Source organism: Arctopsyche grandis, chromosome 3 (assembly GCF_051622035.1).
Source record: "Arctopsyche grandis isolate Sample6627 chromosome 3, ASM5162203v2, whole genome shotgun sequence".
In the NCBI taxonomy this organism is placed as follows: domain Eukaryota; kingdom Metazoa; phylum Arthropoda; class Insecta; order Trichoptera; family Hydropsychidae; genus Arctopsyche; species Arctopsyche grandis.
Genome location: NC_135357.1, coordinates 21,340,408 through 21,368,179, shown reverse-complemented (window position 1 = coordinate 21,368,179; position 27,772 = coordinate 21,340,408). Strand labels below are relative to the sequence as shown.

The 27,772-nt window shown below is 38.6% G+C and overlaps 1 protein-coding gene across 1 annotated transcript; it reads right to left on the bottom strand.

Moving 5' to 3' along the window:
- Positions 1-821: 821 nt before the first annotated feature.
- LOC143909157 (uncharacterized) lies at positions 822-26,928 on the bottom strand. Its single transcript, XM_077427058.1, has 14 exons — positions 26,350-26,928; positions 8,180-9,418; positions 7,687-7,893; positions 5,491-5,533; positions 5,264-5,410; positions 4,576-5,203; positions 3,710-3,841; positions 3,474-3,611; positions 3,239-3,403; positions 2,803-3,156; positions 1,835-1,928; positions 1,567-1,742; positions 1,090-1,293; positions 822-1,005 (listed from the first exon to the last, which is right to left on the bottom strand). The coding sequence occupies exons 2-14, from the start codon at positions 9,236-9,238 to the stop codon at positions 822-824; spliced, it is 3,531 nt and encodes a 1,176-aa protein (XP_077283184.1). The 5' UTR covers positions 9,239-9,418; positions 26,350-26,928.
- Positions 26,929-27,772: the final 844 nt, after the last annotated feature.

Below are 27,772 nucleotides of genomic sequence, written 5' to 3'. Positions count from 1 at the left end.
ACTTATGTATGTATATGCACATATACATATATTATATGTTTATCAATTGATCATTATTTTATAATTAACGGTCAGTGCATCCATTAAATGGTCAGTTTATTTTGACAGTTGAATTATAGTTTGACATATAAAGTTCTATTGTGTTATAACCAGTGGCGGCTCGTCTATATGGGCTGCGGGGCTACAGCCCTCCCAGAATGGTACAAATGCATGCCATTTGCAGCCTCCCAGTATGCATGATATTTTTGTCTGCATTTGATCACCGATATGGTCAACGAGCTATTACATCCCGATTAAACCCTGCAGCCCTCCCTCTATGAATTCTCACGAGCCGCCACTGGTTGTTACACACAATAAACTGATTTTTTGAAAACTACAAGTAATTTTTTTATTATATAGAAACAACAGTGATCATTCAAATAAAAAATGAGTAGAAATGAGTAGAATGTATAGTTACACACTATTTAATTTAAGTTACTGACCAACTTCAATTAATAACTGACCAAAAATTTTGTTGCCAATTAAGTATTTACATTTTTCGACAGGATCTAAGCACATTCTCGAAATAGACCCAAGAAAGAAAAAAATATAAAAATCTTTTGGTTACCGATATAGGGCTGCTAAAAAATATTTACATATAATGTAATACTGGACACAACTAAAATATTTTGATTTTCAGCACTGAAATTTTATACTAATAACTTTTGTTTACAAGCAATTTAGAATTTTCAAAGAAAATTACATACCTATACTAGATATACCTCAATTACGGTGTTACGTTTTCCTAAAAATCTTGTTTGTATTTTTAAAAATATATTATACTAAACAGCCTGTAATTTCCGACAGTTGCAGAGCCACTTGATTATGCGAGCATTCCTCTCAACAATACTAAGTGGCTCACATGATCTGTAGGGTTTGTCATTAGTGGCACCCTGCACTGTATAGTCAGCGTTATTTGGGATTAGATTCGAATCTGGAAAGCTAATATCAGATGACGCAAAGCTGCTGGACAATTCGTCATTGCCTTCGTCCTCTGAACACTTAGAATTTACATCTGCATCTTGTTGGGACTCCTTGTGACTGGGTGACAATTTTATTTTACTACGATCTTTCTTTCTCGGTTTCTTGAGGTCTTTCAGAATAACTTCTTTGTATGTTTCATCGTCCATGCCAAGTTGATCGAAGAATTTGTCTAATTTAATGCGGGCCACTCGATTCGGTGAGTTATTATCTGAACTAGGAGGCGTATTACTGGATTTCTCCATAAGTGCTCCTTTGTCATCTCTCCAATACCTTTAAACAAAGAATAAAATAAAATGGAATATGGATTATGACAGAGGTTCAATCATGGATGAATGATTTTAAACTAAAAACTTAGCTGTGGAAATCTACTGACCAATAAAATAGTAAATACATCATTTATACATCTTCACTGGCGAGTTGGTGAAATATTTTCACCAGTGAAAACATAGCTCCACTTACAAACACAGATTGACTGTAACATATTCATGTATCTAATATAAAAAAGATGTATGTACATATTTAACAACCGAAAATAATTTTTACCTGTCGGAAATATCGGATTTGGAACGTAAAATAGGTCGACGTGGAATAGGTCTTTGTTTAAAACGCAAGCAACGCTGGCGTTTAAAGTTGCCTAAGCCTGATAAGCCTGGTGGACTATTTTCAGGATCATGTGGCAAGCTACGTGCTCCCTCATGCTCATCATAAGTTACACCAACCTGAAATGATATTGTAACATTATAGATAAAAACTCATGTATTGATAGTTTATTTGTATATAAATAAAGTAAAAAATAATTATTGGTAATAACCTGCTGGTTACAACCTGATGATGCTGGTCGCCGAGTAAGTAAATGGCGACTTTCACGTGTTCCAGACTCACGACGACTGTAACCATTGATAGAACTTGGAATGCAAATATTAAAACAAAAAAATTATGTAAAACTATATACACAAAAAAAAAAACAAAATATACATACAAACATGGGTATACTTTTCGTGAAAAAACAATACTCCTATTATTGTTCGTTTTATATCACCACATAAATACATACACATGTATCAAAAATAAGGAAAATTTCGCCTATCTGGGTACCACGATTTTTCACGATTCTTATAATATCACAGTAGTGTGGAATACAAGATACTACAGAATGTACAGCCTGAATTATCTGGATAACGTGGAAATTTTGATGGTCACAAACATTTAAAACGCCAGAAAAAAAATAGTAGAAGAAAACGTGAACAAGAATATGCTGCCCCTTCCAGTCAACTAATCTTCATTAAATGTATTACATAAGTTAATCTTAATCTAAAACTTATAAATATGAAATTTCAGTTAGATAAACTGAACAGTTTCAGAGAAAACTCAAGAGTAAAAGTAGCTTCAGCTCAATCCATTTAGCAGTTTAAGACAGAAAAATCCAACGAAAAATGAAAAAGAAGACATCTAGTATTACAATATTCTAAATTACTACAACTAAATAACTACAACAGTGAGCATTTCAATAATCAATGCGAAGTGTGATAGAATTTACAGTACAAACGCGTACACACACACAAATACATACGCACACCTTTTTAAAACCATAAAAACGTGATTGGGGATCAATTGGGTACAAATCATCCAAATCTTGTGGTCAAAAGTTCTCAAGAACAATATTTTATCTACCGATCGATACTTGGTATACATATATTAAACAAACATATTTACATAAATCAAATGTTTTCATCCACGTATTGTATTTATTGTGATGGAGAAATTGAAAAAATAACTAACCCATAAAATCCTTCAGCTGAATAAGAACCATTGACACCATACATTGGTATTTGTACATCTTGAAATTGTACTGGAGGTATGCTAGCTTGAAAATGTATACCAACAAGGGCTGGTCTATCAGATGTCGGACACGTTTCAATGTGAGCTGCACCAGATGTTCTGAAGCTGTCGTTTCGAGGTGCAAAATTCGTAGAGATAGAAACTGTTGCGTTCAATGCCAGCTGATTTCCACTCGAATTGTGATTAAATTGCACCCCATCTTGGAATTGAAGAGGTGCACTGACATGGTACTCCAGATGAGATGCGTCATTTGCATCGGACTGCTGATACATGTCCGTATAATATGACGAATATCTGAAAAGATTGAAAAAAAATATATATCAGAAAACGAAGGTGGGCAAGCCGATTGCTAACACGCTTATTGAAGATTAATCACCGATGTGATCTGGTACTAGAATGTTGTGTTGATGAACCGCTGTCGCGTCGTTGTTGTAAAGAACCCGCTGAAACTGGTTGAAGGCCTCTTAAACTTGGTGGACCAAGTGGACCACTGCAATGACCACTAGATCCACCCGAATCCCGTGCATAACTCGATCCAGATCTGCAATTCACACTTGTTTTTGCTAATGACGACTTTCTTCAAATGATAGATGTTATAAAAAATAACAAACCTGTTATAGTAATACACTTCATCAGCTGAACCACGACCCATGAGACCGCTTCCATCACTATTGTGGCATGATGCTGATCGTCTCGAATAACCATCACTACCTTTACTGGACATAGCAGGTGATCTATATGTTCGCCCACTGAAATATCGAAATAAAATAATTTAAATAAGTTTCCAGAATCAAAATTTTTTGATATATCAATGAACACTAGTTATATATGGTAAAATATTTGCAACCTTGTTCCCTTTGAATAGCAACTAAGAGCTTCACTGGAACGCACCGCCTGCGTTTGAATATGAATTCCATGACTTTGTCCTGTTTCACAGCTAGGTAAATAGTGGCCACTCCCTCCAACACCAGTCAAACGTCTAAAAATATGATTGTAGAGATTTTATATTATACTAGTGTTTGGCGCGTTGATGTATCAATAGATAGTTTTTGAAAATAAATTGGTAAAGGAATTGATAATTGACGGTAGGTGTCATTGATTTCTCTTGTTCACCTGTATGAACAATACAATGATTTTAAGTAGTCAATACAAATAAAATATCTGAAATCGAAAAAAAAGAAACCCCCATTGAAATTGATGAAACAATAGTAAAGTCAAAGAAAATTTATGTTCGTTCTCATTGTACTTATTCCCAGTAATAAGCAGTATCTAAACACCCAAGTGTATACAGTACAAACAGCAAATATTAAAAATTAATGTTTGTAATGTTTGTAATTGCTGACATATGTTTGTCAGCAATTAACGGTCTGCGACTTAGGACCACCAAATTTGGCATAGTATCTCAAGGTCCCACAACTTAAAATCTTAAGAGGGTTTCGCACATTTATACAAAAACGTCCACACGACATTGTATGAGTGTTCATCGTGTTATGCAATATAATACAGCTATACGATATGCTTCATAGAAAACCGACTCATGGGAGTTCTTTAGGCACCCCTTCCGCTAAGCAAAGCCTGGAAATGCCCTACTTTTCCAGATTTTATGTATAATGTAAAATATTTTTATATTCCATCAAGACTTAAAAACCGTTCAACGCATTACATTTGGCATGAAGTTAAAACTAACTATTAATCCATTAACTATTGACTTACATTTCATTTTCGGCAAAATGTTCAGCTTGTTTATGAAGGTCGGGAAGGGATTTGTGGCTGTTGAAATTTATCACATATGAATTCTCTTGATTAGTTTTCATCGTATGAGAATGGGAGTTCGATCTAACATAACGATAGTTAGATCTTTCTGTAACAGCATATTCAGCAGGTGGACTGATTGTACTGTAATTTTCAACATCATCATAGTATTCAATCTTTGAATCGATTATTCCGTAATTATCGTAAGAATCTACTACAGATAATATCTTCTTTGCGTCAATTTTTTCAGGACTCGAAAATGGACTGTCAATTGAGAAACTATTGGAGAACACATTAGCAGGATCCGATCTTGAAGTTTTGGGCACAACAAAGGAGTCAGGAAAAAATATACGATTGTCTCCAGAGCTCGATGGCCGATTTAAAGACCGTGACGAGTAGCATCCTGATGTGGAGGCTCGCGAATGTTCAGGATCGGATTTGACCTGTCCTTTAGAGCCGGATGTACCAGATGAAGAGTTGGCAGAAAATGTTCCAGAGTTATAATGAGATCGGGTAATAAGTGATAAATGCGAATTGCCATCCCAATCGTAAGTATCACTAGACTTCTTTTCATATTTTAAAGTTTGACCTGAAATTAAACCAAATACATAAAACATGATAAAGCATAAGTTTTTTTTTATAATTCGTTGTAAAGATATTGAATATTTATCACTTCTAGTTTCCTGAGGCATTATTGGTGATGGAAGACTTGCAGGACCAAGAAGTCGTCTTAACTGATTTTGCAAAGGTTCTCCACCTATACCACTTTTTCTATGCCTTCCAGATAAAGTAGCATCTATAAATTCAAATTAATATTGGTACAATTTATCTTAGCATTAAATTACATATGTATGTGTCAAAGTATCCCATACGTACAATGGGTGCCAGAATTTGTGCCAGTTGCAAGAGTTGAATTAACCTGAAATAAACATAATAGTTATACATATGTATAAATTTATATATATAAAACTAGACTAAACTTTTACAGGAATTTCTCAATCCCCCTGCCCTTTTTTTTGACCTAAAATTTCGACTGGAAAATTTCATTTGAGGGTTAAATTACTTCAATTTACGGTATCGAGTGACTACATGACCATATTTGCGTGTGTACGGGCAGGATGCAAGGCCATGTGACATTGATTGGCGGTAAGATATTTATCTATAAGACCATCTTTCGTGGCTTACCTCAAATCTAGTGCATCAATCATACAACGGACGTAATACAAAAAATACCTTTTTTAAAAGCTTTTACATATTTAGTTTCTTAGTAATATTTACATATGTTGTAAATTAACCATCCTCAATTACCTGTTTGCTGTTTTTTTCGGATATTTTAATATTACAGTATACTCTCGATTATCTGGGTGCGGATTATCCATGCTTAAAAATAAAAATTAATTTAATTTTTTTCTTATATGATTATGAGACGCACCGATTGATTGCGAACGTAAACACGCGTGTTGTTTGAAACGAATGATTTCACACAGAAATGTCTTTCGTTCCCTTTTTAAATGTATTTTACTATTGCGTTAATTATTTCAGTCGCTTTTGATCAGCGAAGAAGTAACAAGTGCATGTATAAAGAGCAAATTTTTTCGTAACATACGTATGTTTAATCATTTTCAATTATTTTCAATTGCTGATGAATTCGGCATCGAATTTCGAGAATATGCAGATGAAACAGGCCTGTACTGGAAGTGCTTGCCAAAAAAAACGCTGGCTTCAATGAGAGAAAAGTCTGCTCCTGGACATATGTACATCGTCCAAAGAAAGGATAACTGTCATGTGTTGCGGAAACACATCAGGACCTCATGATATTAAAATTTTGATGATTGGGAAAGCAAAGAAACCTCGATATTTTAAGGGAGCTGAAATGAAAAATCTTCCCGTCGATTATTATAGTCAGAAAAGGGAATAAATGGACAGGAAAATTTTTGAAGATAGGTTCAAAAAGAAATGGGTTGCAATATTTTAAAAAAATAAGGGATTGCCACAGAAAGCAGTATTGTTATTAGATAATACTCCTTCTAATCCGAACGAAAGCATATTGGAAACAAACGATGGACTTATGGTTAAAAAATTTTTGCCCCCTAATGTAACATCTTTATTTCAGCCCATGGACCAAAGTGTTATCTTCTTCTTGTTAATGCCTTGTCCGCATCCGGACGTTGGCGACCACCTCGTCGATTATTTGAATATATCCGCATCGGTCTTCAGCGGCTCGGAACAGCTCTTCGGCGCTCATATCGGTCCACATGCGCATGTTTCGAAGCCAAGATAACTTTTTCCTGCCAATCCATTTTTTTCCTTCTATTTTCCCCAAGGTTATCAAACGGAGAAATTCGTATTTTGGACCCCGTATCATGTGTCCGAGGTACTCCATCTTTCTCCGCTTGATGACAGAAACAAGTTCCCTGCCTCTCCCCATCATGCCGAGGACAGCTTCGTTTGATATCTTTTTGGTCCACGGAATCTTCAGCATACGCCTATAGACCCACATCTCAAAAGCTTCAATGCGGCTGATCATCTTGGTTTTCAGAGTCCACGTCTCACATCCGTGTAGTAATACTGTCCAGACGTAGCTCTTCGCGAATCTCAACCGCGTATGAAGATTGAGATGCTTGTTTGTAAAGTGTTATATCATCAATGAAACGTCTTTATCGTCAAAGTCTTCTGAAAACTCTTGTTGAGGAATATGACAACCTGATAAATTTCTGGAAAAAAATGACGATATTGGATGCTATACCCGGAATAACACAATCTTGGTCAAAAGTAAAGCCAGTAACACTTGTACGATCATGGAGAAAGATTCTTCCTGACATGGAAACAGATTTAGTGGATTCTGAAGAGAATGAAGCAAATGTTATATCTGAAATATGTGGATTATTGGAAAATTTTAAATGTTTTGAAAACGTGGATAAGGAAAACATCGAAGAGTGGCTCAATCATGATTTAAGTGATCCATATTTTAAAGTCATGGATGATGCAGATATCGCTTAGATATCCCCAGCATTAGCCCGGATAATCGAGAGTGTACTGTATATGCAAATATGTAGTAAATAAAATGTTTACCCTTAAAGGAAGTTCTTGTTTTCGGTCAAGAACAGTTTCAGATTTGACATAAAATGCTTTAGACTCAGCTAGCAGCTCAACAGCTGATTTTCTCTTGCTTGCATTAGTTGATGATGAAGATAAAGAACCAGCTCCCATCACATAATTTCTATTAGTTAAACTATCACGTCCAGTGATCGTTTGTTGGGAAGACATTTTCGACGACACCTATGAATAATTAGGAGACAATTTAAAATATGTATATATGTAGGTATTTTGTGATCAAAATTATTTACTTAAAGTGTTTACTGTCCTAAATAAGCCCAATAGATCTATATTTTTTTAATATTTGAGTTTACAAGAAAAATTATTAAATAAAATAAATATCTAATCTGTTTCATATGAATATCAACTATAAACGTTTGAATATTTATAATTTTAACTTAGTACAGTTTTTAGAATTACACAAATAAATAAATGGGCGTATTTAGTAGGGAATTAATTGTTTTGAAACCTTTCTAGGTAGTTTTAAACTCGAGAATATTGAATTGCGCAATCTCAGAACCGATGAAGCCAGAGTAGATTCACGTTCAGACTCTTTATCTGACGAGTTCTTTGCACTTCCTTTTTCTTCCAGTGAATTCGATTTAATAATATTTGGTCTTTCGATTCGTTCGGGAAAATTGTACAGTATATTGGTAGTTATTTCATTTGATTTCTTTCCAATCAAAAATTTTCTATTTTTAATATTATTTTTGGCATTCTGAGATATATATGTACAGTTTTCATGATCACTATGATCATTTATTGATTTTTGCGGTGATTTATGAACATTAACATCAATTGAGGAAATATTTGAACACTTTTCAAGATCACTTTTATGTATATTAACACTAGTTGCAAATTTAATAGGTGAAAGTGGGTATGAATTATTATTACACGTTATTTTCTTAACTATATCGGTATTTTTACAATCAACAGATTTTCTACACGAACTAGTGTTAACAGTTTGAAACTCTAAATTATTGACTATTTTAGTAGAAGAAATTTTCGATTTGGGAAAATCTTTAATGTCCACAGATTTTGATAGATTTTGGATTTCAAACTTTTTCTTTATACCTTCGACTCGACCAAATGATTTCGAAGGTCCAAGGGTACATTTCACAGTTCTCTCAAAAGTGTGTGAGCTTTTATTAACGCATTTGGGAGAAACATTGGTGCATGTTGTTTCAAATACGAATTTTTTGGCTTCTTTTACAATGCTTTTTTTGTCAATCACATTTAATTCTACACCACCTTTATTTTCACATTTAATATTTAATCCTTTTAGTAGAGTAGTGCTGTAGTCATATCTTTTTGAATTTGTTTTCCCAGGAAAACTTGAGTAATTATTCGAATAAGGAGGATTGTCTTTCTTCAAAAAAGTTTCAGGTTGAGAATTATTAAACACGGGGCACTTATAAACTTTATTTGATAGAACCACTGGTAAATCTGAATATGAGTAACTAAAGTCAGTATTCTCAAAGTTCGGATGGAATGATTGGTGAACAAATGATGATAGAGTGGTCGCCATTTTTATTCTTGTTGTCAACACTGGTGATTATTTTTGTAAAATTTGAATTCGACACGAAAGAATACAAAAATAAACAAAAATTAACTGATCGATGTTTTAAATCTTCACTCATATTCGCTTACTTCCGTGTATTCAACTTTTGGAGAACCATCTAGATGTCGTCAATTTGACATTGTTAATCTGAAACAAGTAATATGTATTTATGTATATGTATATTATATATATGTATATATGATTCACGAGGAAAAACCAAGGATGTTTGTTGTAACATACAAAATTCATCGATAACCAATTTCGTCAACAACATTTATGTTTACGTAGATGTGGGAGTAATTTACTTTAGACATTTGAAAATTGAGTACAAAGGAATTCTCATTGAGCGCAGTTCATTATATACATATTTATGTATGTATCTACCTACAAGAAACATCGCTCAGATTTTAACAAATATACATTTATTTGATTTATTATTATAATAAATACATAAGAAATAACAATAACAAATTAGTGACCAATTTGACACAAAGAACAATATGTTTGTGAGATAAAATCAAATACCGTATTGGCCCGATTATAAGATGAGATTTTTATTAAAAAGAGTAATAATATTAGAAATTTTAGTAAAAACAATTCGGATGTGACCAACCCATGACTTTATCTATGTATTTGAGGAATATAAGAAAGTCACAAAACAAAATTCAATATTGAACCGTACAGACACATTCACACATACCGGCAGCATTATGAAATACTACTAGTTATGACAGCATTTTCGATACAAATTGAGTGTAAATGTATGGAAACTTGCAAAAGACAAAAGTTCTACTTACTGTTTTTGGACAAAAGTTCTACTGACTGTGGATTTTGTTAAAAAAAAATTTATTACTTAAAATCACTATCAGTACACAAGAAATATCAAGAAGATTAAAATAATTTAAAAGGTCAAAATAAAATAATGAAATATTGTTTTAAAAAAAAATACTACTTCCAGTTTACAAATTTCGACCAAAACCTTATCAGCTGTAAGTTAGTACATAAAGAATACAAATACAAATTTTCAACTTGATAGGTTCAGGGGTGTGGACAGAATTGTGGCCACAACATTTTTGACCTTTCTAAGAGGAAAAAATTCTATTTCCGATTTATAAAATTTAATGATTGTTTTTATTTTCATCACATTGATACAAGAATTATACTTGAAATTTTTCGTGACGAGCACACATGTTTAAGGGGTCGAAAAAAATAGTGGAAGAAAAATCGAACAAGAGTAAACTGTTCGGGTAAAAATATTACGTTATAAAGTTTATAATTTATATTACATGTAAAAAAAATTCAGTCCGATTCCGTTAGCGGTTTGGGAGATAGTTGAATTCAAAAACTTAAAAAAAGGGGACACATATAAGGGGAAGTACCATTTCCGGTCTGCAACTCATCAGATACACAGAGTCGTCGAAACCGTAATAGACGGCTTCGACCGAAACATGTCCACTGGAGCAATCTTCCTAGATATTTGCAAAACCTTCGATAAAGTTTGGCACTCAGGCCTCCTTTATTAAATGATTGCCGCCATGCAGAAAAATCGAACAAGAGTAAACTGCCACTTCCGGTTGATGGATGCTTACCAAATTTTATATATAACTTGGTATTAAGCTTAAACTTCGAGATATGAAATGTTCAATAAACCAAAAGGTTTCTGAGAAAAATATAAAAACCTCGATTCCCTAGAGTAAAAGTAATACTTCCAGTACAGATAAAAATATTCAAAAAATATAAGGTTATAAAGTTTATAATTTATATTACATGCAAAAAAAATTTTGTCCGATTCAATGAGCGGTTTTGGAGATAATTGAATTCAAAAACTTAAAAAAAAGAACACCTATAAGGAGAGGTACCATTTCCGGTCAATTGAAAATAATTTACAAAATTTATCAAATTTAAATTTTATCAAATTGAAAATAATTTACGTCGTGTCGATAAAAATTTCAGTCACCGATACTAAGTTTCAGTTCGATAGGACTAACGGTGTTCAAAAAATCCCCAAAATACACAGACACACACACATTTTATCTAGATCATGAAAACGTGATCAGTAATCGATTTTGAGTTCGAATCAGTCAAAATCTCGAGTTCGAATTTTCGCGTGATCACAAAACTTCATATATTGTTACTACGTACATAGATACAGTAATGAAATAATTTATTTTTACAACTTATAAAACCTTAAAAATTAAAAACAAAAGTGGAAATTATGATGTCAGATACATATTATGAATTTTTAAGCATACTTAATAATATTTAATGTTAGCAAGTATATAAATATTTTAATGAAGTTCATTCAATTTTTAAAAAAGTTTAAACACAGAAATTTCCAAATATATGATAATCATTTTAGTTATTTAATGCAGAAGAACTAATAGTTTGCCAATATACGTATGTACATATCCATAATAGTATTTCCGAATAATTTAATTTTTAATATTGATCTTTATTAATCTGTCAGGAGGACTGCGAGGTATGACAAGTTGATTCAATTGAATGATGATGAACGGGAATTATAATAAAAATTTTCATGGTCAGCAATCATATGTAATGGTCAGAAGTGCTCATAACGGCAATCATAGAATCAAATATACGTGCAAACAGCTGTAAATTATGCAAATAAAAATAACGGTAGCAGTCAAGGGTGTAAAATAATTTAAAAAAATGTAAATAGCACATACTAAATTATAGAGGTTGGACACATAATAAAGTCATAGATAATAGATACATATGTATGTATTTCACAAGCCTTAGGGCGAAAACACACTGAGTGGTAGGGGACGTCACGTCCTTTGGCTCACCGCTTTGGCCGTTTCACAAACCGAATCTGACTTTTGGGACTGTGTATCATGTATGTATATGTATGTATATGGGCTAGTGTTGCTGCATTTTTTTCGCATGTTTATAAGTATCTAAAAATACACGTACCACGTACCACTCAGTGTGTTTTCGCCCGTACATTACTGGGGTTCGAGATGCGTGCGACTACGTTTCGTAATTTTTTATAAGCCTCTTATCAGCTTATTATATACTTAAAGAAATGCTTCATATGAGGATTTTATCCATGTAATAGTATTCCATAAACATAATGAACTAATTACGTAGTATCAATAAGAGGTATGTAAAAATAAAATTCGCTTACAACGCGCGCATAGACCAGCAATGAGAGTGTTCTCGATATACACATTCATATGTATGTATGTACTTATGCTCGAGTGCTTAGGGAAAATTACCTACACATTTGTGGAAAACTTCATATATTGATACTTCTTAAATAGACGTAGTAAAAATTAAATATTAAAACGGTATTTAAATACTAATACGATTTTTGCAAACTTTGGTGAACTGACATGGTAATGCAAAATTTTACGTTTTTTGATGTACACATGTACCTCGAAATATGTAGATTATAGGGGCCTACGACATGGTCGAGTTTGGTTCACTATCCTGCAAGTTGGGACCAATTCGGTCATGTTGGTGGAGCTACTTTACTTCTTTCCCGCCCGCCATATTAAATTCAGTCGTTTCACTTCAACTGCTCCTCATTAAATAAACATATAAGGTACTCGAAAATAGGTAAACAAAAACTGTACCAAGCATTGAACTGATTGTTATGTTGATCGACGACTTTTTTATATTTATCCAAAAGTCATCTCTATTAATTATATTATACTTCATTGCCAATTTGGTCAATCAGATATCTCTTTCGTGTGAAAGTCATTAAAGTGAGATCACATTCACATACATATTAAAAAATAGTGTGGGGGTAAAAAAATGAAATTTATCAGCCGTGGGAGACGTTTGATTCATCGAACAATCATTGTTGCAGCCGCTGCGCTGGATATAATATAATATACATATATTTGAAGCGTACACATTTCTCGTGCAGACGTGCTAGTGCAACATTGAATGAGTGAATTCGAACTGAGATTCCCGTTATCTAAACGTGGGAATGATCTAGTTCCCTTTACCATTTTCGTGCAGAGCATATCCAATAATAATGATTTTATTTTCATTAAAACATTAATTTTTGAGGGCTTAGTTCATTATTTGTAAGTAAAATCTAATGTCCCCCCCCCCCTGTTTTAAAGTTGGCCGAGTCGTGACAAAATATGCATCCTGCTGTCACACAAGCAACTCCCCCCCCCCCCCCAAACACGCACATCTTTTTGTCACGAAATGGACCCTACACAAAAGGAGGTACATATTAGAGTAGGCTACAGACGAAGTCAAGCACTTACTTTCCTATCGAATAAAAGACAAAATGCATCGGTAAGGCCACTGATACATAAAAAGCTATTAAAATGTCCCCACATTGTGATTACATTTTTAGGCAAGCTCTACTGTAAGTTCAAAATAAGTCAGGGCTCTGATCACGTAATTCACAATCTCAATCATAAATTGACATTGAAATCCTGGGTATATGACGTTTCAAAATTGTTTTTTATGGGAATTGTACAGTTGTGAAAAATTAGAATAGCATAATTAAGATAATACTCTTCCTGGTATGTTTTCGTTGATTTTAGTGAATGAGATCGATATATCAATACGGTGATATTAAAATGGACAGACATTGGAAAATAATTAACCAACAGAAAGCGAGATCTGGTTCTTCTACAGTCGGGTAATTGTAAGACATTCAGTTCTCCAGTGAAAGTCATGAACAAGGCAGCAACAACAATAGTATACCTATATATTCGTGTACAACAAACTGATAGATTTTCATTTAAATAATCAAGGTTAAAAGAAATTTGTGTGTGGTAGGCCACGTACGTTTTGAAAGTTGTAAATGTAAAAAAATTCAAGTATAAAATATGTTTTTCTTTTTAAATTCATTGTCATATTCGGATTCAATGGGTCAAATTTAGTAATGATTGATTGGTCTCCACCCCGCTAAGTTAAAAATGTGATTTTTTTTTATTGCTCAGTGTTATTAGCAGAAATCGGCGGCCAAGTTGCTTTTACCCACAAAAAATGGTTCGCTATTGTCAACCTTTTTTTTTGCTCTCTTGCTCTGTAGGACAATAGTGAACCATTTTTTGTGGGTAAAAGCAACTTGATCGCCGATCTCTGGTTATTAGATATTTGTAGATATTCCAAAACTCTATAAAATCAGAATAAATATTCATAAGGATATATTATATAAAATTGTATTGGTACTTGGGTCCGTATATGCGTATAGTGTTTTAAATATTAAATTTATCGTATTTAAAATCAGGGTATTTAATAGACAAGCAAACAAAAAATATGTAGTTACACACAATCGTGCGAACTAGTGCAAAATGTTGGCGTACACAGAATTCAAATCACGAAAGAGTCAATTTCTTGCTCGAATTTAGGAGCACCAGGATTGGCTAAATATAAAATAATCGGTATATTTCTATAAAATGTCATTTATGAAATTGATAGAAAACGTGAAATTTGCATAAAAAGTACAAACTTGTCGTTTTACTCATGACACTGACAAAATACATATTTGTCGATTATACGACTCGGTTATTGTATTGACAATTGTGTCGCATTGACAATTTTTAAAATTTTAGCAAATGAAAAACAAAATAAGATTTGTATTTTATTGAGTTTATTCGTGCTTTGCCTGTTGATATGTATATCAATGTCATTCTGCCAATACGTGGTTTTGTGAAGAAATTGATAGTTGAAATAAATACTACATAATAAAATATCAAAATATTCAATATATAATTATTTATATTCATTGAAAACTACCTCATAAACCTGGCCTATTTTTATTTACCTAGATTTTGCATAATGAAGTTTTAATTCTGTAGTATTATGTAGAGTAAAATACACGGTCGATTTATATATGTACAGTCCCTGACCAGAATATTACGCCACACCTCTCGAGATGCGTTTGGGTAAATTTGTCACGGTCGTAAATAACTCATTATGAGAACTTTTGGCCTCATTTTTTTTGTGATCTTATCCTTAAATGCAACTCTATTCACTAGCAAAAAAAAATCGGTGGATTATCCCTCAAAAGGTCTTCAAAAACAAAAGAAAGATGTTTGAAATCGGTTTGCGTCTGAATTTTGTTCAATATTGACGTGCGTTTCCGTTAAAATCATTCATTATTTTGTGACAAGCACTGTGTTTTTTTCTCTTTTACTGCAACTTTATCATATTTCTAAGGTAAGTTGGTATTTAATATCTCGAAATTTTACTTTGTTTTATGATTTAAATTGCTTGTAAAACTTTTATTGGATTTTTTTAGATGGATAGAAAATCAGATCTTTCTAAAGAAAAAATTGCAAGCATTACATCATTATTAAATACAGGAAAGTTTTCTCAAAACAAAATCGCGACAATGGAGGGTGTTAGTAGGGCGTCTATTAGAAAAATTTTTCCCAAAAGTTTGCCAAAAGTTCCCATAATGAATTATTTACGACCGTGACAAATTTACCCAAACGCATCTCGAGAGGGGTGGCGTAATATTCTGGTCAGGGACTGTATGTACATATGGGGTCTACGTGATGAGCCAGAATGTTAAATTACAGAAAACACAAATATCGGAAGGCAAATATCGAAAAACGAAAAATCTTAAGTCGAAAGATCAAAAAAAGGGTGCATGGTAAACGGTACATACTCACTTAATTTGCGCGAGCAGGGTACAACAGGAACAAGAGGAACAGGCTTTTCCTCCAGTATTCTGCGCGCGCACATTAATACGGGAGAAAAAGCCTGTTCCTCTTGTTCCTGTTGTATCCTGCTCGCGCAAATTAAGTGAGTATGTACGTGAGTATGTACCATTTACCATGCACCCTTTTTTTTATCTTTCGACTTAAGATCTTTCGATTTTCGATCTTTGCCTTTCGATATTTGCGTTTTCTGTAATTTAACATTCTGGCTCGTCACGGAGACCGTAATAAAACATACATATAAACATATGAATAGCCAATCAAGTTGCCATTGCACAAAAATATACACTGACCAAATATAATAAATATGTATGTAAAATGTTGAGCGTCAATGATACATTGAGAACTATTAAGGAATTATTATTATCGTTTTTTAGATGATCTGATACCGGGCTGCCACGATACGAGTGCACTCAGACCAAGTACTCGCAAATTAAGTGAGTATGTACCGTTTACCATGCACCCTTTTTTTTTGATCTTTCGATTTTCGATCTTTGCCTTTCGATATTTGCGTTTTCTGTAATTTAACATTCTGGCTCGTCACGGAGATCGGTACATATGTACATATATAAATATACTTATATTATATCATCTAATCTATAATTTGGAAAGAGACTTTGTATGTATGTAAATATCCTTGGTCGTCGTCTTCGTCGTCTTCGTCGTCGTCTTCGTCGTCGTCCGTAGATCGGTGACGTCATCGAACACGTGATTCGATTTTTTTTTTTTTCGATCCATGGGCGCCGATTTGTTTTTTTCGATTCAATGGATTCACCCCCGCGGGGGCGCAAAGCGAGTAGTTTCATGGGGCCCCGCCAGGGGCGCCACAAGGGGCGCAGCCCCGAAGGGGGCCCGGGGGGCGCAGCCCCGTGGGGCCCCAGCCTCATGGGGCGCAGCCCCATGGGGCTCAAAAGGGGGCGCCACAAGGGGCGCAGCCCCGTGGGGCCCCGAAGGGGGCCCGGGAGGCCCAGCCTCATGGGGCGCAGCCCCATGGGGCTCAAAAGGGGGCGCCACAAGGGGCACAGCCCCGTGGGGCCCCAGCCTCATGGGGCGCAGCCCCATGGGGCTCAAAAGGGGGCGCCAACAGGGGCACAGCCCCGTGGGGCCCCGAAGGGGGCCCGGGGGGCCGAGCCTCATGGGGCGCAGCCCCATGGGGCTCAAAAGGGGGCGCCACAAGGGGCGCAGCCCCGTGGGGCCCCGAAGGGGGCCCGGGGGGCCCAGCCTCATGGGGCGCAGCCCCATGAGGCTCAAAAGGGGGCGCCACAAGGGGCGCAGCCCCGTGGGGCCCCGAAGGGGGCCCGGGGGGCCCAGCCTCATGGGGCGCAGCCCCATGGGGCTCAAAAGGGGGCGCCACAAGGGGCGCAGCCCCGTGGGGCCCCGAAGGGGGCCCGGGGGGCCCAGCCTCATGGGGCGCAAGCCCTAATAGGCATTAACTAAGGGGGGCGAAGCCCTAGACGGCAATTAATCATGGGGGCGCGGAGGGGCGAAGCCCTAAAAGGCAACTGATCATGGGGGCGAAGCCTTAGACGGCATTTAATCATGGGGGCGCGGAGGGGCGAAGCCCTTAAAGGCATTAGCTAAGGGGGGCGAAGCCCTAAACGGCAATTAATCTTGGGGGCGCGGGGGGCGAAGCCCTAAAAGGCATTAACTAAGGGGGGCGAAGCCCTAGACGGCATTTAATCATGGGGGCGCGGAGGGGCGAAGCCCTAAAAGGCATTAACTAAGGGGGGCGAAGCCCTAAACGGCAATTAATCTTGGGGGCGCGGGGGGCGAAGCCCTAAAAGGCAACTGATCATGGGGGCGAAGCCTTAGACGGCATTTAATCATGGGGGCGCGGAGGGGCGAAGCCCTAAAAGGCATTAACTAAGGGGGGCGAAGCCCTAAACGGCAATTAATCTTGGGGGCGCGGGGGGCGAAGCCCTAAAAGGCATTAACTAAGGGGGGCGAAGCCCTAGACGGCATTTAATCATGGGGGTGCGGAGGGGCGAAGCCCTAAAAGGCATTAACTAAGGGGGGCGAAGCCCTAAACGGCAATTAATCTTTGGGGCGCGGGGGGCGAAGCCCTAAAAGGCATTAACTTAGGGGGGCGAAGCCCTAGACGGCTTTTAATCATGGGGGCGCGGAGGGGCGAAGCCCTAAAAGGCAACTGATCATGGGGGCGAAGCCCTAAACGGCAATTGCTCATGGGGCGTGGAGGGGCGAAGCCCTAGAAGGCAAAGGCTCAGGGGGGCGCCGAGGGCGAAGCCCTAGAAGGCAAAAAAAAATTTTGATTTTTTTTTTTTGATTTTTTAAAAAAAATTTTTTTAATTTTTTTTTTTTTTTTTTTTTATTTTTTTTTTAAATTTTTTTTTTTGATTTTTTTTTTATTTTTTTTTTTTAATTTTTAATTTTTTTTTTAATTTTTTTTTTTTTTTAATTTAATTAGCTTAGTCATGTTTAAGCGGTTTATATTATAAACACTGAGCGAAGCCGGGTAATACAGCTAGTCTAATCTATAATTTGGAAAGAGACTTTGTATGTATGTAAATATCCTTGGTCGTCGTCGTCGTCTTCGTCGTCGTCTTCGTCGTCCGTAGATCGGTGACGTCATCGAACACGTGATTCGATTTTTTTTTTTTTTCGATCCATGGGCGCCGATTTTTTTTTTCGTTTCAATGGATTCACCCCCGCGGGGGCGCAAGGCGAGTAGCTTCATGGGGCCCCGCCAGGGGCGCCACAAGGGGCGCAGCCCCGAAGGGGGCCCGGGGGGCGCAGCCCCGTGGGGCCCCAGCCTCATGGGGCGCAGCCCCATGGGGCTCAAAAGGGGGCGCCACAAGGGGCGCAGCCCCGTGGGGCCCCGAAGGGGGCCCGGGAGGCCCAGCCTCATGGGGCGCAGCCCCATGGGGCTCAAAAGGGGGCGCCACAAGGGGCACAGCCCCGTGGGGCCCCAGCCTCATGGGGCGCAGCCCCATGGGGCTCAAAAGGGGGCGCCAACAGGGGCACAGCCCCGTGGGGCCCCGAAGGGGGCCCGGGGGGCCGAGCCTCATGGGGCGCAGCCCCATGGGGCTCAAAAGGGGGCGCCACAAGGGGCGCAGCCCCGTGGGGCCCCGAAGGGGGCCCGGGGGGCCCAGCCTCATGGGGCGCAGCCCTATGGGGCTCAAAAGGGGGCGCCACAAGGGGCGCAGCCCCGTGGGGCCCCGAAGGGGGCCCGGGGGGCCCAGCCTCATGGGGCGCAGCCCCATGGGGCTCAAAAGGGGGCGCCACAAGGGGCGCAGCCCCGTGGGGGCCCGGGGGGCCTAGCCTCATGGGGCGCAGCCCCATGGGGCTCAAAAGGGGGCGCCACAAGGGGCGCAGCCCCGTGAAGCCCCGAAGGGGGCGCGGGGGGCCCAGCCTCATGGGGCGCAGCCCCATGGGGCTCAAAAGGGGGCGCCACAAGGGGCGCAGCCCCGTGGGGCCCCGAAGGGGGCCCGGGGGGCCCAGCCTCATGGGGCGCAAGCCCTAATAGGCATTAACTAAGGGGGGCGAAGCCCTAAACGGCAATTAATCTTGGGGGCGCGGGGGGCGAAGCCCTAAAAGGCAACTGATCATGGGGGCGAAGCCTTAGACGGCATTTAATCATGGGGGCGCGGAGGGGCGAAGCCCTAAAAGGCATTAACTAAGGGGGGCGAAGCCCTAAACGGCAATTAATCTTGGGGGCGCGGGGGGCGAAGCCCTAAAAGGCAACTGATCATGGGGGCGAAGCCTTAGACGGCATTTAATCATGGGGGCGCGGAGGGGCGAAGCCCTAAAAGGCATTAACTAAGGGGGGCGAAGCCCTAAACGGCAATTAATCTTGGGGGCGCGGGGGGCGAAGCCCTTATCGGCAACTGATCATGGGGGCGAAGCCCTAGACGGCATTTAATCATGGGGGCGCGGAGGGGCGAAGCCCTAAAAGGCATTAACTAAGGGGGGCGAAGCCCTAAACGGCAATTAATCTTGGGGGCGCGGGGGGCGAAGCCCTTATCGGCAACTGATCATGGGGGCGAAGCCCTAGACGGCATTTAATCATGGGGGCGCGGAGGGGCGAAGCCCTAAAAGGCATTAACTAAGGGGGGCGAAGCCCTAAACGGCAATTAATCTTGGGGGCGCGGGGGGCGAAGCCCTAAAAGGCATTAACTAAGGGGGGCGAAGCCCTAGACGGCATTTAATCATGGGGGTGCGGAGGGGCGAAGCCCTAAAAGGCATTAACTAAGGGGGGCGAAGCCCTAAACGGCAATTGCTCATGGGGCGTGGAGGGGCGAAGCCCTAGAAGGCAAAGGCTCAGGGGGGCGCCGAGGGCGAAGCCCTAGAAGGCAAAAAAAAATTTTGATTTTTTTTTTTGATTTTTTAAAATTTTTTTTTTTAATTTTTTTTTTAATTTTTTTTTTATTTTTTTTTTATTTTTTTTTTTTGATTTTTTTTTTATTTTTTTTTTATTTTTTTTTTTAATTTTTAAATTTTTTTTAAATTTTTTTTTTTTTTTAATTAAATTAGCTTAGTCATGTTTAAGCGGTTTATATTATAAACACTGAGCGAAGCCGGGTAATACAGCTAGTCTAATCTATAATTTGGAAAGAGACTTTGTATGTATGTAAATATCCTTGGTCGTCGTCGTCGTCGTCGTCATCGTCCGTAGATCGGTGACGTCATCGAACACGTGATTCGATTTTTTTTTTTTCGATCCATGGGCGCCGATTTGTTTTTTTCGTTTCAATGGATTCACCCCCGCGGGGGCGCAAGGCGAGTAGCTTCATGGGGCCCCGCCAGGGGCGCCACAAGGGGCGCAGCCCCGTGGGGCCCCAGCCTCATGGGGCGCAGCCCCATGGGGCTCAAAAGGGGGCGCCACAAGGGGCGCAGTCCCATGGGGCTCAAAAGGGGGCGCCACGAGGGGCGCAGCCCCGTGGGGCCCCGGGGGGGCCCAGCCTCATGGGGCTCAAAAGGGGGCGCCACAAGGGGCGCCACAAGGGACGCAGCCCCGTGGGGCCCCGAAGGGGGCCCGGGGGGCCCAGCCTCATGGGGCGCAGCCCCATGGGGCTCAAAAGGGGGCGCCACAAGGGGCGCAGCCCCGTGGGGCCCCGGGGGGGCCCAGCCTCATGGGGCGCAGCCCCATGGGGCTCAAAAGGGGGCGCCACATGGGGCGCAGCCCCGTGGTGCCCCGAATGGGGGCCCGGGGGGCCCAGCCTCATGGGGCGCAGCCCCATGGGGCTCAAAAGGGGGCGCCACAAGGGGCGCAGCCCCGTGGGGGCCCGGGGGGCCCAGCCTCATGGGGCGCAAGCCCTAATAGGCATTAACTAAGGGGGGCGAAGCCCTAGACGGCAATTAATCATGGGGGCGCGGAGGGGCGAAGCCCTAAAAGGCAACTGATCATGGGGGCGAAGCCTTAGACGGCATTTAATCATGGGGGCGCGGAGGGGCGAAGCCCTAAAAGGCATTAACTAAGGGGGGCGAAGCCCTAAACGGCAATTAATCTTGGGGGCGCGGGGGGCGAAGCCCTAAAAGGCATTAACTAGGGGGGGCGAAGCCCTAGACGGCATTTAATCATGGGGGTGCGGAGGGGCGAAGCCCTAAAAGGCATTAACTAAGGGGGGCGAAGCCCGAAACGGCAATTAATCTTGGGGGCGCGGGGGGCGAAGCCCTAAAAGGCAACTGATCATTGGGGCGAAGCCTTAGACGGCATTTAATCATGGGGGCGCGGAGGGGCGAAGCCCTAAAAGGCATTAACTAAGGGGGGCGAAGCCCGAAACGGCAATTAATCTTGGGGGCGCGGGGGGCGAAGCCCTAAAAGGCATTAACTAAGGGGGGCGAAGCCCTAGACGGCTTTGAATCATGGGGGCGCGGAGGGGCGAAGCCCTAAAAGGCAACTGATCATGGGGGCGAAGCCCTAAACGGCAATTGCTCATGGGGCGTGGAGGGGCGAAGCCCTAGAAGGCAAAGGCTCAGGGGGGCGCCGAGGGCGAAGCCCTAGAAGGCAAAAAAAAATTTGATTTTTTTTTTTGATTTTTTAAAAAATTTTTTTTTAATTTTTTTTTAATTTTTTTTTTATTTTTTTTTTTGATTTTTTTTTTATTTTTTTTTTATTTATTTTTTAATTTTTAAATTTTTTTTTAATTTTTTTTTTTTTTTTAATTAAATTAGCTTAGTCATGTTTAAGCGGTTTATATTATAAACACTGAGCGAAGCCGGGTAATACAGCTAGTATATACTATTTAATATCATATCATTTATCGAGTCTCTTGGAACATCAATTCACACAATTGATATGTAAAAAATAATGTGGCGCATACATACATACATACATATGTATAAGGATATGGTTTTTCTAATTTTTTTAATTTTTGTATAAATAATCTTACTATTAAATTCCGAGTCTGGAATATACTTGGGCTAATTCTAGAAAGCGAAACGCGCTCAACGTCCCAACAGACGTGTGAAACTGGATTTTAACTGGAAGGTCGATTCATGCATGAGCGACTCCGAAAGTGACGCAACTCTAACATTGCACAATGGGCTGAAATCGCACCAGATCAAGGAAACGAAACTAAATTCGCCTTCTCTGAATTAAAAAAGGAGATATGGTATAAGTAAAAATTGTTCCTCTGAAGGTCGTTTTCAATTTATCTATGAACATAATTTTATTTTATTTTATTATTCAAACCTCACTATAACAACTTGCAAATTTACAATTTTTTTTAGCAAGAAAAGTAAGTTTAAACCGGAAGTGAAACAAAACGCTTTAGGGCGCGATCACACAGCGAGGGATACGGTATGCTGTACGTGGGATATTTTTTTTAGATAGTTTTAAACATACAAAAAAAATATGTCATATACGCGGTATCGTGCGGTATATACATCGGACCACTGTCAAGCTCCGTCCGAAGGGTCGAATTGGTATATATCACCGTCAAGTTAGTATAAACAATTCTATAGAATTTCAACGAGACCGCTCCAATTAATAGACGGTCCGATGTATATACCGCACGATACCGCGTATATGACATATTTTTTTTGGGTTTGGTGCATCCGCTCTAAAATCGCCAGATTAAGAGACCGGCAGCTTTAAACGTAATTCTCGTTTTCTCGAATGATAGATTGCACATCAGATGACGAGTAACCTTTCGATGTGCACAGATGCTATTATTAAAATGGTAATTATTAAAATTGAGTTGGATCTTTCTGGCGAGTTTAATAAGGCAAGATTCGGAACTTATCGAATCTTGCCTTATTAAACTCGCCTGAAAGATCCAACTCAATTTTAATAATTACCATTTTAATAATTGCATCTGTGCACATCGAAAGGTTACGCGTCATCTGATTTGCAAACTATCATTCGAGAAGATGAGAATTGCATTTAAAGCAGCCGTCCGTTAATCTGTCGTTCAATTTGTCTGGCGATTTTAGAGCGGATGCACCGCATCCATTTTTTTTTGTATGTTTAAAACTACCTAAAAAAAATATCCCACGTACAGCATACCGCATCCCTCGCTGTGTGATCGCGCCCTTAGCCTGGTGCACCGCGAGCTTGTTGCAAGTGCACCGCGAGCTTGTTGCAAGTGCACCGCGAGCTTGTTGCAAGTGCACCGCGAAAAATAAATTTATGGTAAAAACAGAAAAATCCTCGAAATAGTTAAAATAGGATTCGTTCGTTTCATAAATGAAAAAACAAAATAGTGAATCAATATATCTATGCTGTAAAAAACTTATTTCTTCATATTTAGAACAATTTAAAATATCGTGGGAGTTATGTGTAGGAATTTGTACGGATGATTATCCGTAGGATTTGATTAAAGGATTTGTAGCCCTTGCATAAACAAGAACCCTCATATTATATTTACGCACTTTTTTTAGATAGAGAATATCTAGTTTCGAAATGATTTCCTGTACTAGACCAAGTTATAAATATGGTAAATTTCATCAAATAGAGACCTTTAAAAACACGCATTTTTAAAAAGCTTTGCATTTCTATGGAAGATAAATACGAACGTTTTTTTTCTCACCGAAGTCAGGTGGTTATCTATGTAGGTTTAAAGTTTTATGCTGATTCATAGAACTTAAGAATGAATTATTAATCTCATTTCGAAATGAAGGTATAGATGATTTTGTAAAACGTCTTCAGAATTATGATTGGTGTGCTAAAATGGCTAAAATTCCTTAAATATAGAAAACTAGTTGTTTTACCCGGTTTCGCTCAGTATTTGTAATATAAACAGCTTAAACATGGCGAATCTAATAGTAAATATCCATTTGTTTTTTTATTAAATTGATCGAAATAAATCGAAAAAAAAAAACGAATTGTCGTCATAGAAATTTTGACTTGTTTACGAAGTTCCCAACCAAAGATACTTGCATATATACATACTTACATACAAAGTATCTTTCGAAATTATATATTAGATTATGACTGGATAAGAAATCCATTTGCTACGATTGATACATTGAGTTGTGGATTTTCGTACCCAGAAGAAGAAGAATTGGTCGCCTTGAGGACGGATCCTACTCAAAAAATTCAATTTTCCGAAATGACTAGGAATTTTGGATTTCTGTCCAAGAGATTCATCCAATTCTCTACATGAGCGCACTGAAAATTTTGTCGCTGTTTTCAACATCATATTGTGTGATCTCAGTTTCTCAACAATAACTAATATAAAAACTAAAAAACCGAGAAAGGCTATTGAATTTAGACGAAAAATTGAGGATAGCTACATATATCAAATATTCAAATATTTCTGAAATCTGCAAATATCCGACACGCTCAGTTATCATATTAATTGATTATTACATCAAATAAATTCCATTTTGTTAAGGGTAATTTTAGTTACAGTTTTCCCGTATATGTATGTATATATTATTTTTTCTCTAATAGTGTAATTTAGGGCCTACCGCCATTTTTTCTCATGAAAAGTGCACCGTGACTTCAAAAAGGTTAAGAACCAGTGGCCTAGCGAGTCATAGTAGCGATGCGTGTCGGCCGATTTGAAATATTTGATGACTTGGACTTGGCCTATAAATATAATGTAACAAGTGTTGTGCCCGTTGATATTTCAACGGGTGGTTTTGTAAAGGAAATGCTAGAGCACATCCCCGTGTGAAAGCACATTTTCAATGAAGCAATTAAATAAAATTACAGTTGAACCTCTTTCAAATTTAATACGATCACAACTGCAAATATCGAAACTGATATATGTAACTACATCGATAAATTAATTCGAACTACCGCATAGTTCTCGCGGTTGTTATCTATTGTCTACTGTTTTAATAAAAACTTTTAAACCAAAGCTTCGTTTTTATTTCTTATGACTCTTTATTCTTACAAAGTGCTCGATAAAATTAAATAAGAAAAAATATTCTAGTACATATTTATTATTCTGGATGCGGCACGCGGATAATTTTTTTTGTAATGCGGCTCTCGAGTGACCTAGAGTTGGACAGCCTGGTTTTAAATTAACGCCAGCACACACTGATGAACCATTTCCTTCCTGTGAGTTTCTACTCTTATTAATTTTATAATGTACTCGTGCATATGAACGCATGCCTTGTCCGAATATTAACGTAATCTTCTCTAATATATAATTTCGAAAGAGACTTTGTATGTAAGGTTTGGGTGGTAAAATCCGTGACGTTATCGAAAAAATTTCCGTTGTGTAATTTCTGATGGGCTTTCATTATTTTTTTTTCGATTCAAATAAATTTGATAATAAAACAAATGAATGTTTACTATTAGATTAGTCATGATTGAGCGGTTTATATTATATTACAAATACCGAGCGAAGCCGGGTAAAACCACTAGTTCATAATAAACGAAAAAAAGTAAAACAAATGAAATTTTAATTTTATTTGAAGTGGCTTATCTTGATAATTCGTCAGCAACGAACAAGTTTGTAAATAAAAAAATAGTTGGTTATAAGTTATAACGGAACCTTGCCGACAACAACAAACAAGACGGTGATAGACTTGTAGCATATATGTATGTACGGGAACAAATATTCATAAAATACTGTCAAGAAGTTTTTTGAGTATTTGCCCGCGAGACATTGCAAGTGATGCGAAACTACGCGCTCAGGTCAGCGGAAAAAAAAGAAAAACAATGTAATTTCAAAACATTGCATCGTGACAGCAACAAACGGGTCACGAGACGAAATGTGGGAAGAGACCTTCCCCCCCCTTGTTTCTATTGCGCAATATTGCACATCGAACTGGGATAACAATTTATTCTCACCTAGATATGTATGTATTTAATTATATAAGATGGGCTAACTTTGGCAAAGACTTAAATTAATGATGCCGAACTGCATACACTCGCAAGCGTAACAGACGCGAATTGATTGAATCGAACAGTGGCAAATCTTAAATATATATACTCGTAATATACAAAAGACGTATGTACAAACAAATTGTGGAAAAGGCAGAGGGGGCGCGGCTCACCTACGGCCACGGCGGGATCTTCGTCGATCGATGGACCATGAAACATGGGACTCGCCACGGGCCATCTTATTCCTATGATTATGTCAACGTTAATGTTTATGCTTGAACACCATTCACGAGTGCAACTAGCAGGCAACCTAAACACTCGCCCACATCCGCAGAGATCAGAAACGAGACTGGCGACTTTGCGAGATTCGAGATGCGACCCGCAACCACAACAATCGCCTCACATCATTCACATCTCACAAATAGTACAATTGCACAAATGTAGCGGTAGCACTAGCACTAGCACTAGCACTTGGTAGTCGAGTGCAAAGTGCAGAGTGGAACACATGAGACGACACGCGAGCACCAGCACTAGCACCGCACAGTGCGCTAGTGCGGGGCGTAGGCCAATGCGCAAGTACACACTGCGCGGCTGCACACCGCACAGCTGATCGCAAAACGAGACTCGCCGCTCGAATCCTCAATCCTCGACTTCGATACACGCGGCGAATCTGCTTTCCAGCCATTTGCTTACTGATGATTTATAAGTGGCCTGGTGCACACATCTGTGCACTGGATTGAATTTTTAAAACTAGCTAATGCCTCTAAAATGAAAAAAAATCGGGTGTGACCAACCCATGACTTAGTCCATGTATTTGAGGAATATAAGAAGGTCACAAAACTAAATTCGATACCTAAACATATGTACATACACGTTCATACATACTGTTTATGACTTATGAGAGGATTTTCGATACAAATGGAGCGCAAATGTAGGGAAACTTACACAAGACAAAAGTTCTAGTTCCGGCTGTCGGATTTTGTTCGAAATTTTTTTTATTACTTAAAATCACTATAAATATTATACAAATAATTTATCAAAAAACTAAAAATAATTAAAAATGCCAAATAAAATTCACAAATAAGAAGGAAAAAAATAAAGAAAAAACATGATAAACATTTTAAAATTCTAATGCAAAAAAAATAAACAAATTTTGAAATTTTAATTAAAAAAAGGAATAAAATTGGGAAAATTAGTTGAGAAACAAAGTAAAAAAATTCGGATGTGACGAACCCATGTATTTGAGGAATATAAGAAAGTCACAAAACAAAATTCGATATTGAACCGTACACACACACACATTCACACATACCGGCAGCATTATGAAATAATAATAGCTATGAAAGCATTTTCGATACAAATTGAGTGCAAATGTATGGAAACTTGCAAAAGACAAAAGTTCTACTTACTGTTTTTGGACAAAAGTTCTACTGACTGTGGATTTTGTTAAAAAAAAATTTATTACTTAAAATCACTATCAGTACACAAGAAATATCAAGAAGATTAAAATAATTTAAAAGGTCAAAATAAAATAATGAAATATTGTTTTAAAAAAAAATACTACTTCCAGTTTACAAATTTCGACCAAAACCTTAT

Coding starts and splice junctions, on each gene's coding strand:
- LOC143909157 (XM_077427058.1), bottom strand. CDS start 9,238: ATGGCGACCACTCTATCATCATTTGTTCACCAATCATTCCATCCGAAC. Junction 3,157..3,238: donor TCTAGTACCAGATCACATCG/GTGATTAATCTT, acceptor CAATCTTTTCAG/ATATTCGTCATATTATACGG. Junction 1,006..1,089: donor GATCGTAGTAAAATAAAATT/GTCACCCAGTCA, acceptor CGAATTGTCCAG/CAGCTTTGCGTCATCTGATA.